Source organism: Lynx rufus, unplaced genomic scaffold (assembly GCF_022079265.1).
Source record: "Lynx rufus isolate CCGP_SWC_20201006 ecotype Redwood Valley unplaced genomic scaffold, mLynRuf1.p SCAF_2, whole genome shotgun sequence".
NCBI lineage: Eukaryota > Metazoa > Chordata > Mammalia > Carnivora > Felidae > Lynx > Lynx rufus.
Window position 1 is genome coordinate 11,294,536 of NW_025814834.1, and position 15,691 is coordinate 11,310,226.

Genomic DNA, 15,691 nt, shown 5'->3' on the forward strand with positions numbered 1-15,691 from the left:
AAATAAGTCAGAATTTTGGTGTTCAAAGTCCCACCTTGGTCACAAAGTGGCTGCAGGGCGCAGGGCTCTAAGGAGGCCTCGCCTCCACACTTGGGCTTCCTCACCTGAAGAATGAAAGCAGGGAATGGGGACCAGGGGGCGCTAGAGAATTTCTAGGGTTCCTCCCAAATATTAGAAGTCCAGGATTTTATAAACTTTCAGCTAGCGTAGGTCCTTTTTTTTTTTTTTTTAATGTTTTCACATTTATTTATTTTTGAGAGACAGAGAGAGACAACGTGAGTGAGGGAGCAGCAGAGAGAGAGGAAGACATAGAATCCAAAGCAGGCTCCAGGCTCTGAGCTGTCAGCACAGAGCCCGACGCGGGACTCGAACCCGCAAACCCGCGAGATCATGACCTGAGCCGAAGTCAGACGCTCAACCGACTGAGCCACCCAGGCGCCCCCAGCTAGTGTATGTCTTTATGGACAAACTCTTCCATCCACTTCCCATTCACTACAGTAACAAAGAAGAGCTTTATTTTCTGATGTTCTTCCCATGATGTCTTTGTAATAAATACCTTTTCCAAAGCTTTCTGTTCTATAATCTATATTTATTTCTTACCTGTTGCTCCTCTGGCATTGGTCTGAAATGGATTTGTAGAAGATGCCACAGAAGGACCAGCAGCAGCAACAAATGGATTTGTGGAAGGCGTAGCTTTAAAAAATTAGAAAATATGCTATGAAATCCTAACATATTTGTATTCAGTCATTTAAAATATTTGTTCATACATTTATGAAGATCAGAAAACTAGAGCTTTTGGATAATAAATTGTTGCTCTGACTGCCTTCCAGTACCCGTAAGAAAATGTTCTACAGTCTACACAGGCTCTGTAGAAAATCCGGTATATACACCAGAAACACATACCTCCAAATGGAGCAGGCACACTCGAAGAAGCAGGCTGTGTCTGTGCAGAAGCACCCACGGGCACTGTTCCAAAAACATTGCTGAAAATAAATACAGAAAGAGTTCTTTTTATTTATTTTTTAAAGCAAGGCTAATCTACCTATAGGGTGGCCATAAAATGCGGAAACAGGCTAATACTGAACACATCATGTATCACAGCTGTTCTTAAACTCTGGAGTCCGGTCTCATTTACATTCTTTTTTTTTTTTTTAAACTAGGCTCCCCGCCCAACATGGGGCTTGAACTAAGGACCCTGAGATCAAGAACCGCGTGCTCTTCTGACTGAGCCAGCCAGGAGGTCCAGGACTCATTTACGCTCTGAAATGTTACCGAGAACTCCAAAGAGTCTTTGTTTAAATGTGCTATATTAACAATACGTCTATACAGAAATTAAAATGGAAAAATTTTTAAATCTCATACTTTTAAAATTAACTATAAAGCCATTATACACTAACGTAAGTAGCATTTTTAGGATAAATAACTATATTTTCCAAAACGAAAGGAACTTAAGAGTCACAACATTTTTGCAAATCCCTTCAATGGCTGGGCTTAACAGAAGATCAATCTCCTGTAATATGTCATTTATGTAAAAGTGTATGAAAAAAACTGCTCTCATAGACACCTAGCTAAACAAACTAGGAGAATCTGAAGTTTCTTCAGATACTTGTGAATATTTTCCTTGACATCACAGCCAAAACGACAGTGATAATTTCCTAAAGATTAGCTACAAAATGGAATTTGAAATCCTATCAATGAACTCCTTTGTGCTCTCTGAAGTAACATCTACTAATCTATCTTGCACTTTAAATGAATCTTTTACCGTTTTTGTATCATTTGGGAAAATATCTGATCCAAATCTTCCAAATGTTAACAATTTCCTCATACAAAATCAAAAACTATCACTGCTCATCTTATCAAAAAGTAACGTAAAGCTGTCGAGTTCATGATGGAGTCAATAAATTTTCCAAAATTCTAATATTTGCTTTGGAAGTGTGAATTTTATCAGTTATTTTCCTTAAAGTGACAGACTTCAATTATTTCATTTTTGAGAAAATGTGTGCCAAATATCCAAATCTGAATAACCATGGTTTATCAGTCTTAAGGAAAAATGGCGTTCCATAAAACAAGTGGCTGGTTCATTCCACAATTTAACCACACAAGCTGATTTTCCGGAAGCTACCTACCATACTTCAATATGCATCAGAACCACGTGATGTATACCTTATCTGAATACACAGCAAGTTAAGAAAACATTATGTAAGGGTCAAGATTTAATAAAGTTAAATTTCTTTACTGTTTCATCAAGAATATTTGTAAGAATATATACATAAGTCATGGGGACGTAATGTACAGCATGGTGACTACTGTCAATAATATTGTAGTTCCTACTTCAAAGTTATCAAGAGAGTAAATCCTACAAGTTAGCTTTGTGTGGGGATGGACACGAACTACATTTACTATGATCATTTCCCAGTGCATACAAGTATCAAAGCATTATGTTGTACACCTGAAATCAATGTTAAATATCAATTATACCTCAATAAAAAAAATTAGAAAAAGAATATTCAGAAGAAAAACAACCAAGACTATTCACAAGTAAAACTGAAAGTGGTATAAGAAATATAGTGACTATTACATGACTAGGACAGTTGGTGTCATGGCCTTAGTCTGTGCTATGGCACTACCAAGTTTTTACTTGCCATTGTTTTTGTGCCATCAATACAAATGTCAAATACTGGAAACACAACTAACCCCTCAGAATTATTATGAATAGAGTTTGAACTTCACAGACCCCTTGGAAGTGTCTCAGGTACCCCAAATGTTCCATGGATCACACTGTGGACCACTAAGATACTGTAATATAATACCAATAAACCATCTGTTAAATATACCTCTCTGTTTCCAGACTCTATGGTTACCTTGCAATAGGTCACGACTGTTATCTAACAGAGACGATCTTAATGAAAGAAAAATAATAAATACTCTAAACTGTTCTTTGGATTCAATTTTTCCCATCTGGCTGTAAAATTAATTACTAGAGAGTCCAAGTCATTAGCGTTACAATCCTCCCACTTCTCCCTAGAAAAGATGCTAAAAGAAAATTAAAAAAAACAACAACAACAACAAAAAAAACACCTCAGATAACAAAAGAAAGAAGAGACAATCTACAGGACAGAAAACACTTGGATAAAACACTGCACAGCTAAGTCACCTATACTTCTGGGTCTGTTCCTTACTACAAAATGAAGAAGTTACAATTAGAAGTGTTTTTAAAGATCTATTGCTGTTAAAATGTGTTAGACTTCCTGCTGCCTAGAATTCCTTCATTCCACACGAATCTGAGCACAGTAATGGATACGCTATGTGTACCAGCGGGACACCGAAGAGATACAGAACGGGGTCTTGAGTTCTCTTGCAAACATATCTAAAAATGTTTATTTACAACTAAAGCTACATGTTACTTCCAGTGTTTAGTCTTCATGACTGAAAACTGTACCTTAAAAGTATATAATTTGCTAAATGGATTCTCTGCTCAGTATAATTAAATCCGTATATAACTCTCCATTTTGAGACGTGTACATACTCTCAATTACACTTCCGGGTTCAAGGAAGAGAAGTAACAAAACCTTTGAGTAAGTAAGATAAAATGGCAATCACTCAAGGATTACATGTTAATTAGCAGATTAAACTCCGTTTCTGCAAACTTACAAAAATATTCAAGAATTTTAAAAATGTGTCCCCAAACAGCCATTATTTAACATCATTATTCAGCGTTGAATTAAAAAACAAAAAAGAGAAGACACGAAGCAGGAACACGGACAAAGACAAGGTACCTGCTAGCGTTACTTGTGGAAGTATACGCGTTACTGGACGTGGCCGCGGAGCTGAAAACGCTGTCGAGTTCTGCCAGGGCTGCGTATTTGTCTGAAGATGCACTTGACTGACTGGGAACTGAAACCACAGAACCAACAGGAGGTTTACCTGTGGTCCCAAAACCACTCCCCTGATCACCACCTATAAACAAACAAAAACAATTACACCGAAAACTTAGTTATTATGCTTTCAATTTACCAACCACATGTGCCATGAAACACATGCAAATTTAACTTTTCAAATTTTTTAATTTTAGAGAGAGAGCACACGAGCAGGGGAGAGGGGGAGAGAGAGAGAGAGAGAGAGAGAGAGAGAGAGAGAGAGAGAGAGAGAGAGAGAATGAATCTCAAGCAGGCTCCATGCTGCACATGGATCCCACGACTCTGGGATCATGACCTGAGTCGCAATCAAGAGTCGGGATATTCAACCGACTGAGCCACCAAGGTGCCCTGAAACATGTAAATTTAAAACTACTTTAATGCTAAGCGAATAAATAGCCAAGAATTCTGTAGTCTTATCTAATAAACTATCTACAAACTATTAGACAAGATTAATTGCTATACACACCACTGTGGTAAAGACAGGATACAGTTTCTGTAACAAAAACTAAGGTGGGGCACCTGGGTGGCTCAGTCAGTTAAGCATCCAACTGCTGATTTCAGTTCAGGTTATGACCTCACAGTTGGTGAGTTCAAGCCCTGCGTCCTGCGTTGGGCTCTACACCGACAATGCGGAGCCTGCTTAGGGGATTCTCCATCTCCCTCTCTCTCTACCCCGCCCCCCACTTGCGCGCACTCTCTTTCAAAATAAATAAACTTAAAAACAAAAAGCAAAGAATCTGTACCATTGTCTAAATTATGCATAAGGAGCAAATTCTCAAAGTGCTACATTAACATCTCCAAAACAGGTGCGTGTCATTCAAGTGAACATAAAAATTTCTAAAATCCCAGACCTAATGAGAACAATCCATTAATAATACCATCTTCCCAGGGTTTTCCATGAAAAAAATTAGAGACAGTAGTACAAGGAAACATTTACACAGCACTTATTATGTGCCAGGCACTGTTCTAAATGACTTAGATGTGATAATACATATGAGCTCAATGCTATTACTGCCCTATTACTACTGGAGATGAGAAAACAGCTACAGAGATTCAGATGCAGAATCCAGTCCAAAAGCAGACCTCTACTGTTCCCTACCACACTATGCATTCTGAGAGGCAAAATACTGGCCTTAAGATCAAAACCAGGTATAAAAATATCCTGTAAAACGAATGGCTTTTAATACCAAAATATTAATAGTAAATATAGCTCAAAACGAATATATTATAAAAAACAACCAAATAACGCTCCAGTCAGCATTATTAATTGGATTTGCTGGCCCTCTATAGCCTCAGAACAGTGAAGCATGCTTTCTAAGACAAAATTAAATTTTGTCAATTATTTTCTTTTAGAATTAGAAGTTTACAAATAGTTCCTAGTTTTCTAGGCCTTCCAAAAGGCCTATTATTATTTCACATCAAAAATGTGCCGAATGGTCATGAACATTTAGTGTACACAGAATTTCTTTACAACTAAAAAAAGCATAACAACCTTAAATTGCAATAAACACAACCGAATTCAGAGGACTATGTTATTACAAATTTGTATTTATTTTGTGTAAAGCTTAATACCTTGCCCAGCACTAAAGATATTGTCTAAATTAGCAAGTGCTGCGTATTTGTCTGTAGTCTGCAGACCAGCTTTGTTCGTTGAAACTTTACTAACAGCTGATGCTGTTTGATGACTCTGGGAAGTATTGAAGGTTCCAAAATCAGCACTGGAGGATTTGGGGAAGTTATCAAAATGAGCAAAATTAGCATTTACTGATCCAGCACTTCCACCTGTAACAGAATAAACAGAACACTTGAAATTTATAGACTTTTCCCAAAATCCTTTGATAGATTATATGATCATTTCTTCCTTAAGTGTTCTATAAGCAATCTTACATTCTTAGAATTAACAACTGGCAAATGGTATTCAACTTTAATCTTCTATTTACGTATGACTGTAATTTGGGGAACTAGATTTTCAAAGATCCTGGCAACATGGAGCGTAACAAATTTCTATGTGTAATTATCTACCCTGAAAGACTATAATTCACAGAGGAGTAACTCCATGCTTGCTGGGTTTCAGACTTAGTTACCTTAATATTCATATATACATATATATATGTATATATATATGTTAATACATTATATGTATATATACACATTACACGTATATATGTTAATATTCATATATACGTGTACACACACACACACACACACACTCTCTCTCTCTCTCTCACACACATATATATTACTATGACCTTTTACTAGTTCTCCCTAAACGGATTTCCATCGACAAGATGCAAAGTATTTTATGCTATAAGCTCTTATAGCTCCAATGGAGATCTGGTGGCAACAAATCCCAGAGCAGAGATTTAAAATGTTTAAGATGTACTGTTTTGATCCACAATTTCTTAAAAAGTGGTCTTTGAGCTCTGGAACTTATTTTACTTGAAGAGTTAATATTTAATTCCACATAATAATATTGTAATATATATACAGTATCAGTAAAATCGCACTCTATTATATAGTTCAAGGAATAAAAATTATAGCATACAATATATAATCTTTTGAGACTTATAAGATCATAATTCATCTAATGGTCTATTGTACATCCTGCTAAGATTTTGAAGACTGTTCTGGTTACCAGAGACTTTCCTAAAGCACTACCAAAAGACTAAAGCCAGGATATTTCATTTTATGCTTTTGATGCTATACTGTTGGTATTAGTTCTTTACACCTACACATTAGTTTCAGCAATGAAAACAGTATATACATTACAGCTATGTATTAAAGTAACAGCAAAGCACAATTAACAGATATTTTAAAAGCAGAAAGAATACAGCCCTATTTTAAAAAAGAGAACACACTTTCCCATCAATCAGTGGATTACAGACACTCTAAAATAAATATGGATAAAATTTCTTCCAGGAATAAACTCCAGTCCTTTGCAATTAAAAGTAGTATGTGCTGGTATTTTAAGACCGTGGTCTGTTACAAGTAGCTGGTGAACATAGTACACAATACTAATCTTTCACAATTTTTATGATGAAATTTATTTCAAATTGTTAAAAACTGAACTATTAAATCAACTCTTTTACTGTACACTATTGTGCTAAGTCTGAGCTTAGTAACAGTGAAGAAGACACAGAAATGAGAGTTTCAGAATGATTACTATTAAAAGATGAATAACATTCTATAATCGAAAAATCCATGGAAAAGCATAAAACATACAAATCAGTAAAAGATGCCTACTTGACAACACAACTTACTGTTGGAAGCCTGGAGAGGAAAAGCTGAAGTAAATTCACCAAAACTGCAGCTAGATGAAAGCATTCTAAATGCTGGACAGCCAGAAATTATGTAAATGATGGAATTTAAAGAAGAAAAAAACAAAGAAAAGTGAAAGAAAAGGCTTTATAAGACAATACACAGAGTTAAAAGTTGAAAGAAAAGTCATCAGCCAAAGATCTCAACAAGGGTTCAACGGGATTCTGGAAACAATACTTAGTTCAGGGGAGAGTACTCACTGTCCAAAGCCCAATTCCTGCACAGAAAACTACTTCCAAGTCTGATTAAAGTGACTGTGAAATAATCTACTCTTGACTAATAGACTGACAATATTTATTGTCTCAAGCTTACTGCCCTGAAAATTACTTACGTTTTTATTTCTATGGAAGCAATCAATTAGCTTCCTTTACTCAAAGCCTAAACCAATGTGTTCTGTGAACCTAACAAATTTTGAGGACTGTAACGCTCCTGTGCCTAAGAAATTTAAGGAAGATTCATATGCAGGAAAAGGAAGAGAACAGACACCGTGAATTAGACAACACACCAAGGAGTTCAAAAAACCAGATGAACACAGAAAAAAATAAAGATTTCAGGTTTCCCCAGAGCTTTGTAAGATAGAACTATTTTTAAATCAAATAATTATAGAATTTAAGTTTAGAATAATTTTTTAAACTACGTGTAGAGAGTTTTGTATGTCAAAACGTTTACGCGTGACGCGGAGAAGCTCTACCTGGAGTTTGGGGCTGAAAAGGAGAGCGACTTGCTGTGGGGAAACCTCCAAAATCACTCGAGCCACTAGACTGTCCAAATGCACCAAAGTTTGCAAAATCTGCATTTGCAGAGTTCTGAGCTGTAAATGGTAAGGAACAATATATGTTAATGAATATGAAAATTATAAATGAAAAATATGACAAATGAATTTAAGAATCTTATGAGAAGTTTCTGTTTCACAACTCACTTTAAAGAGAATTCATTCAGAATCCAATTTTAAATCCTGCCAGTGCTGATTTAACCCAATGCCAAACAATTCATTAAAGGGTAGCCAAAAATTTCCCAAAACACTTTGTACAACAATAAATTTGTGTGACACAATACCCTTTGAGTGACCTCCGGAATAGTACTGCAAAAGTGACTCTACTAAAGGAAACTCTAAGAGCATGAAATATATGAGTTACAGTAAAGCAAACTGAGATGTAGGATATAGATTACATTCTGGGAAACTCAGATTTAAAATGGTGGTGAGTGATTCATCAGCTTTGTGAATCTAAAATAATGACACAAAGAAGTTTAAATTTCATTAATATTCTTTTTGGGTTTTTTTTCCCTAAGTTTACAACCATCTCACATCATGGCATGTAAAAATGAAAAAACTTAAATGTTTAACAAGGACATGACTGCCAAATAAATCACAGATAGTCACGTTCTCTTCGAAGGCTGCTGTTCTGGGGAGTCTGGGTGACATCTGACTCCTGATCTCACCTCAGGTCATGATCTCATAGTTGTGAGATCAAGCCCCGAGTCGGTCTCCCGAGTCAGACATGGAGCCTGCTTAAGATTCTCTCTCTCCCTCTCCCTTTGCCCCCTCCTGCTCATGCTCTCTTAAGGTGGGGGGGGGGGGGGAAGCCTGCTCTTTTTAATACATATTAAAATTTGAGAAATGAAAATAGCAAAATTTGTGACATTAGTGTACTTCAGACTCAGTGAAAAAGACCAACTGGTATTTCCCACTTGTCATTAACCTAAGAACAATTTTTTAGGCTTCCCTAAACTTAAAATATGTAACTAAATACAACAATTCAAAAGGTTGTTTTTTTTTAAAGGCTACAATAGATGCTGAATTAAGATTTTTATAGAGAATATAATAAGAAGTGGTTGGTATGTAAGAAAGAGAATGCTAAGTGGCAAGAATGAAAAGCATGCCCAAAAGATAAAGGTTAAATGCCATCAACATAGTACAAGTCAGCTACTTTAAATCCTTTGCAGGCAATTCTACTTCAAAAAGCTTTCATAAAGAAATAATCTTGCAAATGAGTATGGCTGCATCTAATAGCTAAATGATTTGTTTTAAAATAATAAAACAAATTTAAAACTCAAATGGCCAGCAATGAGGGATCGCTTAAATTATGAAACATCATACAAAGAAATATAATGCGGCCATTTAAAAAATCACATAGAAGATACAGTCCTATTCAAAAATACTTATGATGAAGTATATCAAGATAAACAGGCCAAAAAGTGCCAAATACATTTTCATCTGCCGATTTTGTCAGCATGGTATCATGTGCACAGAAAATCTGCATTTTCATTAACTTGTAGTGGTGAGTTTTCAGATTGTTATAGTTTACTATAGTTATAGTTTATTGTTATTGTTATAGTTCAGTTTGTTATAGTTTACCAAGCTTTTGCAATGAATATGTATTCTAACTGTACATCAACGAAAAAAAAGTTACTAAACAAATTTTCCACTAATGAAGTAAAACATTACTCTAGGGAAATGATCAAAAAAACCTAACAGCATTTTATGTAATTACTATGTTGTGTATATCCGAAAGGGTATATGACTATAGGGGGAAATGCACCTGAACTAGATAGTCCTCCTTTTACTAGACACCTGTGACACCTCCCTCCCTGTGTCGTCCTCACACCCAGCACTTGTGACAGGTGGAGTGCTATCCTACATACACCTATCACTGCTCGCACTGTTGAAAACCTTTTCTAAAGACGTTTGTCCTCTCTCTCAAACATCACACAGACGTATCTAAATTAAAAGGCTGCATGGGGCGCCTGGGTGGCGCAGTCGGTTAAGCGTCCGACTTCAGCCAGGTCACGATCTCGCGGTCTGTGAGTTCGAGCCCCGCGTCAGGCTCTGGGCTGATGGCTCGGAGCCTGGAGCCTGTTTCCGATTCTGTGTCTCCCTCTCTCTCTGCCCCTCACCCATTCATGCTCTGTTTCTCTCTGTCCCAAAAATAAAAACAAAAAAAAAAAAAAACGTTGAAAAAAAATAAAAGGCTGCTTACTGCTTAACACAAAAAATTCTGTATTTTCTGGATACTCTGAAATCTTTTGTTATTGTTTTTACTTATTACCATGATAAAATTCAATTTCCTTATAGGCTGAAATTTTACTTGAACAAATGAAATACATCTATCCCTTGGAGAAACAGGAGTTGGGTCCCTAAGCTGCTTTATCACTTATAATCTCAAATATAGTGAATAAGTAGCCTATAATAATATATATTCTACTTTTAACATATTTAGAACACTACAGGAGAAATATACATTTAACGTGTTTCAAACATCATCATTAAGAAATCAGGTCAATGTAATCCATTTTGTTAGTCAAGTCTATTTTTATCAAATTTATAAACACTGGTGTTTCCAACCAGAGCACCAAACCCATTAATCAAATATCTATTCATTACAGCAAAACAGGACTTTGTAATACCTCTTTCAGTCTTTATATGGAGACACTAAATCTATTCAGTGTCTTCAACAACTGGTTATGGTAAATTTTAAAATTTCTAAGTACCGTGGAATGAAACTTTAGTAACCACAACTTTGGAAATTAAACACTAATAAATTCAATAATGTGAAAATTACTGTCTGGAACCACCTCAAGCAACTACCATACAAAGAAAGATCAACTAAACGGAATGTGACAAAACAATAATAGATGCTTTTTAAATAATCTTATCTCAAAAAGTACAAAGAAGTGGGGTTCCTGGGTGGCTCAGTCAGTTAAGCATCTGACTTCATCTCGGGTCACGATCTCATGGCTCTTGAGTTGGAGCCCCGGGTAGAACTCGGTGCTGACAGCTCAGAGCCTGGAGCCTGCTTGGGATTCTGTGTCTCCCTCTCGCTCTCTGCCCCTCCCCCGCTTGCATGCTGTCTCTCTCTCTCAAAAATAAATAAACATTTAAAAAAAAATTTTTTTTAAAGTACAAAGAAGTAACCTCAGTTTAGAATTTAAGGCACCAAGTTAATCAGCCTGAATCTAGCTGGGAACTGTCTTTCCTCTTCAGTGAGAAACAGGTACTCCTGAGAAAGGGAGATAAACGTAGGGATGAGAGATAGAAACTGACTGCCTTCATCATGAATTCAGCTGACAAATACACTTCGTTTCACCTACATGTTTAAATTCTTTTTCATCAACCCAACATTTAAAAAGACAGCATCTCACATTAAATAAACAAGATTTCCTGCTTTTCTTAAAAGAAAATCAGTGAATCTAGTAATCCTGAGCCTGACTGACCATGTGGCAACAGGAGATTAGAACACCTTCCCGTGCACACGGTTCCTTCCACACTGCGTTATATTACTCATTTGTGTTGACTGGATGGCAAGACAATTAAAAGTTTGAGATCCCCAGTAAGGTGTGACAAAAATCAATTACAGTTTACAGTTCATAGGGCTGTGGAGTTTATTACCAAGCAAAATAACTATTAAATTCTGTAGGTTAATCATGTTTCTAACTGCACAAATATTTCTGTAGAAGATGACTTTTCCTGAACACAGTAAAAACCTCACCACTGATACATATCCTCACATACCATCTCAGCCAGAATGTTCAGATGAAGGGTGAAGACTTCTGGCTTTTAAGCCATTAAATGATCTGCAAAATAACAGGTTTCCCTACAAAATAATGCTAACCAGATTGGCATTTCTAAATAATTATCATTTGAAATTAAAGGTTCCATTTGTCGTATCAATCTGTACAGGAGAATATTCTCACTTAAAAACTTCTTAAAAAAAAAACATGAAAATTTCAGGGTGAGAGCTGAGCTGTCAATGACTTTGTATTTGTGAACCATACACGGAAAAATAAAGATTCAGGGTTCTTACAAAGGCTGGAGAAAAAAAAAAGAATGGAAAAAGAGAAGATAAGTGACTAACTCTATTAGCTTCTTCTTGCAGTATGTGTATATATTTTATTCTTCTTGAATCCAATGAAGTTTAAAAAAAAAAAAAAGCTGACTTGAGTGTGCATTCGTAAATAAGAACTTCAGGCTGAAAAAACTAACTCCTCTTAGGCAACCTGATCTAATCGACAGGACTAGTAAAAGCCGCACAGACTCATCTTTCCTACCATCTCCACCCACCAAATGTGGAAAAGAGACAAAATTGTTAAGATCTACTTCCTCTATCAATCTGATAAAATTATAGGTTTCTTTTCTTTCCTTTTTTAACATATTCTACAATTAAATAATGGCTATTGTTTTCAAAGAGAATTCCAAGGGAGTTACTGATAAGGACGCGTGCCATCATGGTACAAAGTAGTCCGTGCAGCTGCAGTGTAGACGCGTATAAACACGCCTGGCTAACAAGTCTACAAGGAAGAGTACAGCATTAATTCCCTGAATGGTGAATATTCGCAAATTACATTTAAAGACAAAAAAACACACAAGGAAAACATGAAATAAGCTGAAAATGTACAAAAGAGCTTGGTACTTACTTATCAGTCATTTCAAATCCTATTTCAGCAAGTGTAAAACTGAGATAAATGAAAACTATTCATGAATTACAGAAGGTCCCCTCTACATTCATTGGCTCTCCACCTCCTTTTGCCAGCATTCAAAAACCACAGGTGGGAACAGAGAGCTGAGACTCCTGTGTGGTCAGAGGAGCCTGGCTGCCCACCTGGAAGGTGAAGGGAAAGAGTCTCTCCAGGTTTCCTGGATGTTTCGCTGCTCGGCTAACACAGGAGAAGGGAAACCTACCACAGGCCCAACAACTTCAGCTTCCTGACTTCTTACCCTCCTCAGCATAATCTTTGCTAAGAAAGAGATCCTCTCCACCCTACAATCCCCTTTTAAATCAAACACACGCAACATACAAACATATATAAATTACACTGTAATTTTCTTCCACAGTACGCCCTTAGAAAATACTCGAATATTTAAAAGAAAAAGTTCGTTTAATGCTTGCTAGAAAGAAATGTGGCCGAAGAGCAGCTTTTCCATAATTTTTCAAACTATCTTAAACAGTACATTTTGTGTGTGTGTGTGTGTGTGAGTATACATATATATATATGATTCACTTTATACCATCATGATCCAACTATAAACCAAGTCCTCAAATTGAAAGAAAAAGAAGGGACAGCATCACAATCTCACAGGTGAGTAAAATAAGTTCAAAAATACAAATAGGAAATCAATTCTGTAAGCACTGGTTTCTGCTATGTGCATTAAATAGTGAAATACATGTTTTAGAAAGAGAGTCTTGAGTTTTTCTTGATTATATAATTAAAGTTAAGAAAATCAGCGACAAAGAAATAATAAACATTAGCCAATACCCCTATACATACATGCAAAAATATAAAGCAAAGTTTCAAATGGTCAAATAAAATGGCTACGAAGTGACCTAATTCTTAATTTTAGTGCTCTCTGCATTTGGTTTGATGCTTACTCAACCGTTCACAAATGCATACTAGATAAACTTTCTATGACATACACATCAAAGCTTACTGGCATCCAAAAGGTATTTCATACATATCTCTGATATAAATACAATGTAGGCTTTTAGATCATTTACACCAGACCTTATAAAAAAGTAGAACAAAGCATAAACAAACAACTATAAGGACTCATTCTAACTCCAAAGCCCATTCTTTTCACTACATTATGCCATTTCTCTGTCCATTACAATTAGTTACTATTACAATTAGAGACACCAATGACTACATCTATACTTAAATAATAATTTTTAAATATTACCTAGGTAATTGCAAGGTTTTTACATTCATTCATAAAATAAAAACTCCATAATTTCTAATTTCTGGTGAAGTGCATTAAGCTCTTTGTAACAAACATGTTAAAAAAAATTTTTTTAACGTTTTTTATTTTTGAGAGACAGAGAGACAGAGCATAAACAGGGGAGGGTCAGAGAGAGAGGGAGACACAGAATCTGAAACAGGCTCCAGGTTCTGAGCTGTCAGCACAGAGCCCAACGTGGAGCTTGAACTCACGGACCGCGAGATCATGACCTGAGCCGAAGTCGGACGCTTAACCGACTGAGCCACCCAGGCGCCCCTGTAACAAACATGTTAAATCTGAGAGTAAAAAAGAAGTTATATCTGCTACAGCCAACCTAAAGATATTGCTACTCTAAAGATGAGATCGTTTGAGAATTAATAAAGATAATAATGGGGGCAGGCACCTGAGTGGCTCAGTAGGTTTATCACCCAACTTCAGCTCAGGTCATGATCTAATGGTTCGTGAGTTCAAGCCCCACATCAGGCTCTGTGCTGACAGCTTGGAGCCTGGAGCCTGCTTCAGATTCTGTGTCTCCCCCCATCTCTCTGTCTGCCCCTCCCCCACTGTGCTCTCTCAAAAATCAATAAACATTTAAAAAATAAAGATAATGACAACAGATTTGAGATGTAGCAAATGTTAAATCTATGAATTCATAATGATACGAAAGAAAAAAAAACAGATCACCATTAAAATGTGGTAGGGAATTAACTCATTCTGATATGTGGCCAGAATCAATCACATATTAACTTTCTATTATACTAACATATTATACTAACACATATTATACTAACTATACCATTGGGTAATCAAAGAGTTTTAAAGAAATATTTCAACTCATAAATGAAGGGATGATAAATTCAGAATACCAACATTTTGCATAATGGATCCAGGCACTGAGTATCAACAGCTCACATTAGAGAGACAGAAACAATTGGTATTACTTGCTTAAACCTTAAGTGGCAGGCTTGCCCCCTTCAAGAAAAGAACCTGTGATGGATGACGCATCTAGATCCAACTATCAATTTACAGAAAATACGGAGGACAGAGGAACCTGTTAAGGGACCCCACAGTGGTGCAATCAACAAATTCAGACTGCTAAAAACTGCACAGGACAAATAACCAGATTTCTTAACAAATAAATTGCAGAGGAGAAAAATGGGATGGAGGAAGTACCCACAGAGTAAGTGATGTAGCTCACAACTGTAGCATGTAGACCTGATTTGAGTAAACTGTGTGTGTGTGTGTGTGTGTGTGTGTGTGTGTGTGTGTATGCGTGTCCGTCTGAGGTGGAATAGAAAGTCTAAGTAGTGACTAATGAATAATTATTGTTACTGCTGTTATTTAAGGGAGTGATATCACTACAATGGTGATGTTTAACAAAGTTCTTCTGTTTTATAAATACAAAATATTTAGGGATAAACTCTTATGTCTAAAATTGCTTCGAAATAGTATAAGAAGAGGAAATGAGAAGAATGAGAAATGAAACCAGATTAGCCATGAGCAATGAATACACGAGGGTTATATTGTCATGTTTGAATATTTGCAATTCTCCACATTAAAAGGGTGAAAAAAAAATATTGAGAAGTCTTTTCATTTTTCTTTGGAAAGAGGTCATGTCAGTATGTGGCATTAAGTATAATCCCTTCTGGGATTAAAAAGGCCGCGGCTACACGGTCACATATGACAGCTCAACAGCCATGAGGGCCCACACCCTCAACAGAACACATTTACCGATATTTCAGTT

The 15,691-nt window shown here is 36.2% G+C and overlaps 1 protein-coding gene and 1 non-coding gene across 7 annotated transcripts in view; both read right to left on the reverse strand.

Moving 5' to 3' along the window:
* The window catches only part of AGFG1 (ArfGAP with FG repeats 1), a 72,731-nt gene that overhangs the window by 8,738 nt on the left and 48,302 nt on the right, over positions 1-15,691 (reverse strand). For 5 of the 6 annotated variants that reach the window (XM_047082508.1, XM_047082507.1, XM_047082506.1 and 2 more), the window contains exons 6-10: positions 7,927-8,046; positions 5,490-5,699; positions 3,777-3,957; positions 904-983; positions 601-693 (exon numbers count right to left, since the gene is read on the reverse strand). In XM_047082508.1, coding sequence (XP_046938464.1) covers positions 601-693; positions 904-983; positions 3,777-3,957; positions 5,490-5,699; positions 7,927-8,046 — 684 coding nt within the window. The remainder of the gene's footprint in view (positions 1-600; positions 694-903; positions 984-3,776; positions 3,958-5,489; positions 5,700-7,926; positions 8,047-15,691) is intronic. The other variant, XM_047082509.1, reaches the window with a different exon arrangement.
* TRNAR-UCG (transfer RNA arginine (anticodon UCG)) lies at positions 352-437 on the reverse strand. Its single transcript has one exon. It is a non-coding gene; the product is annotated as a tRNA-Arg (tRNA).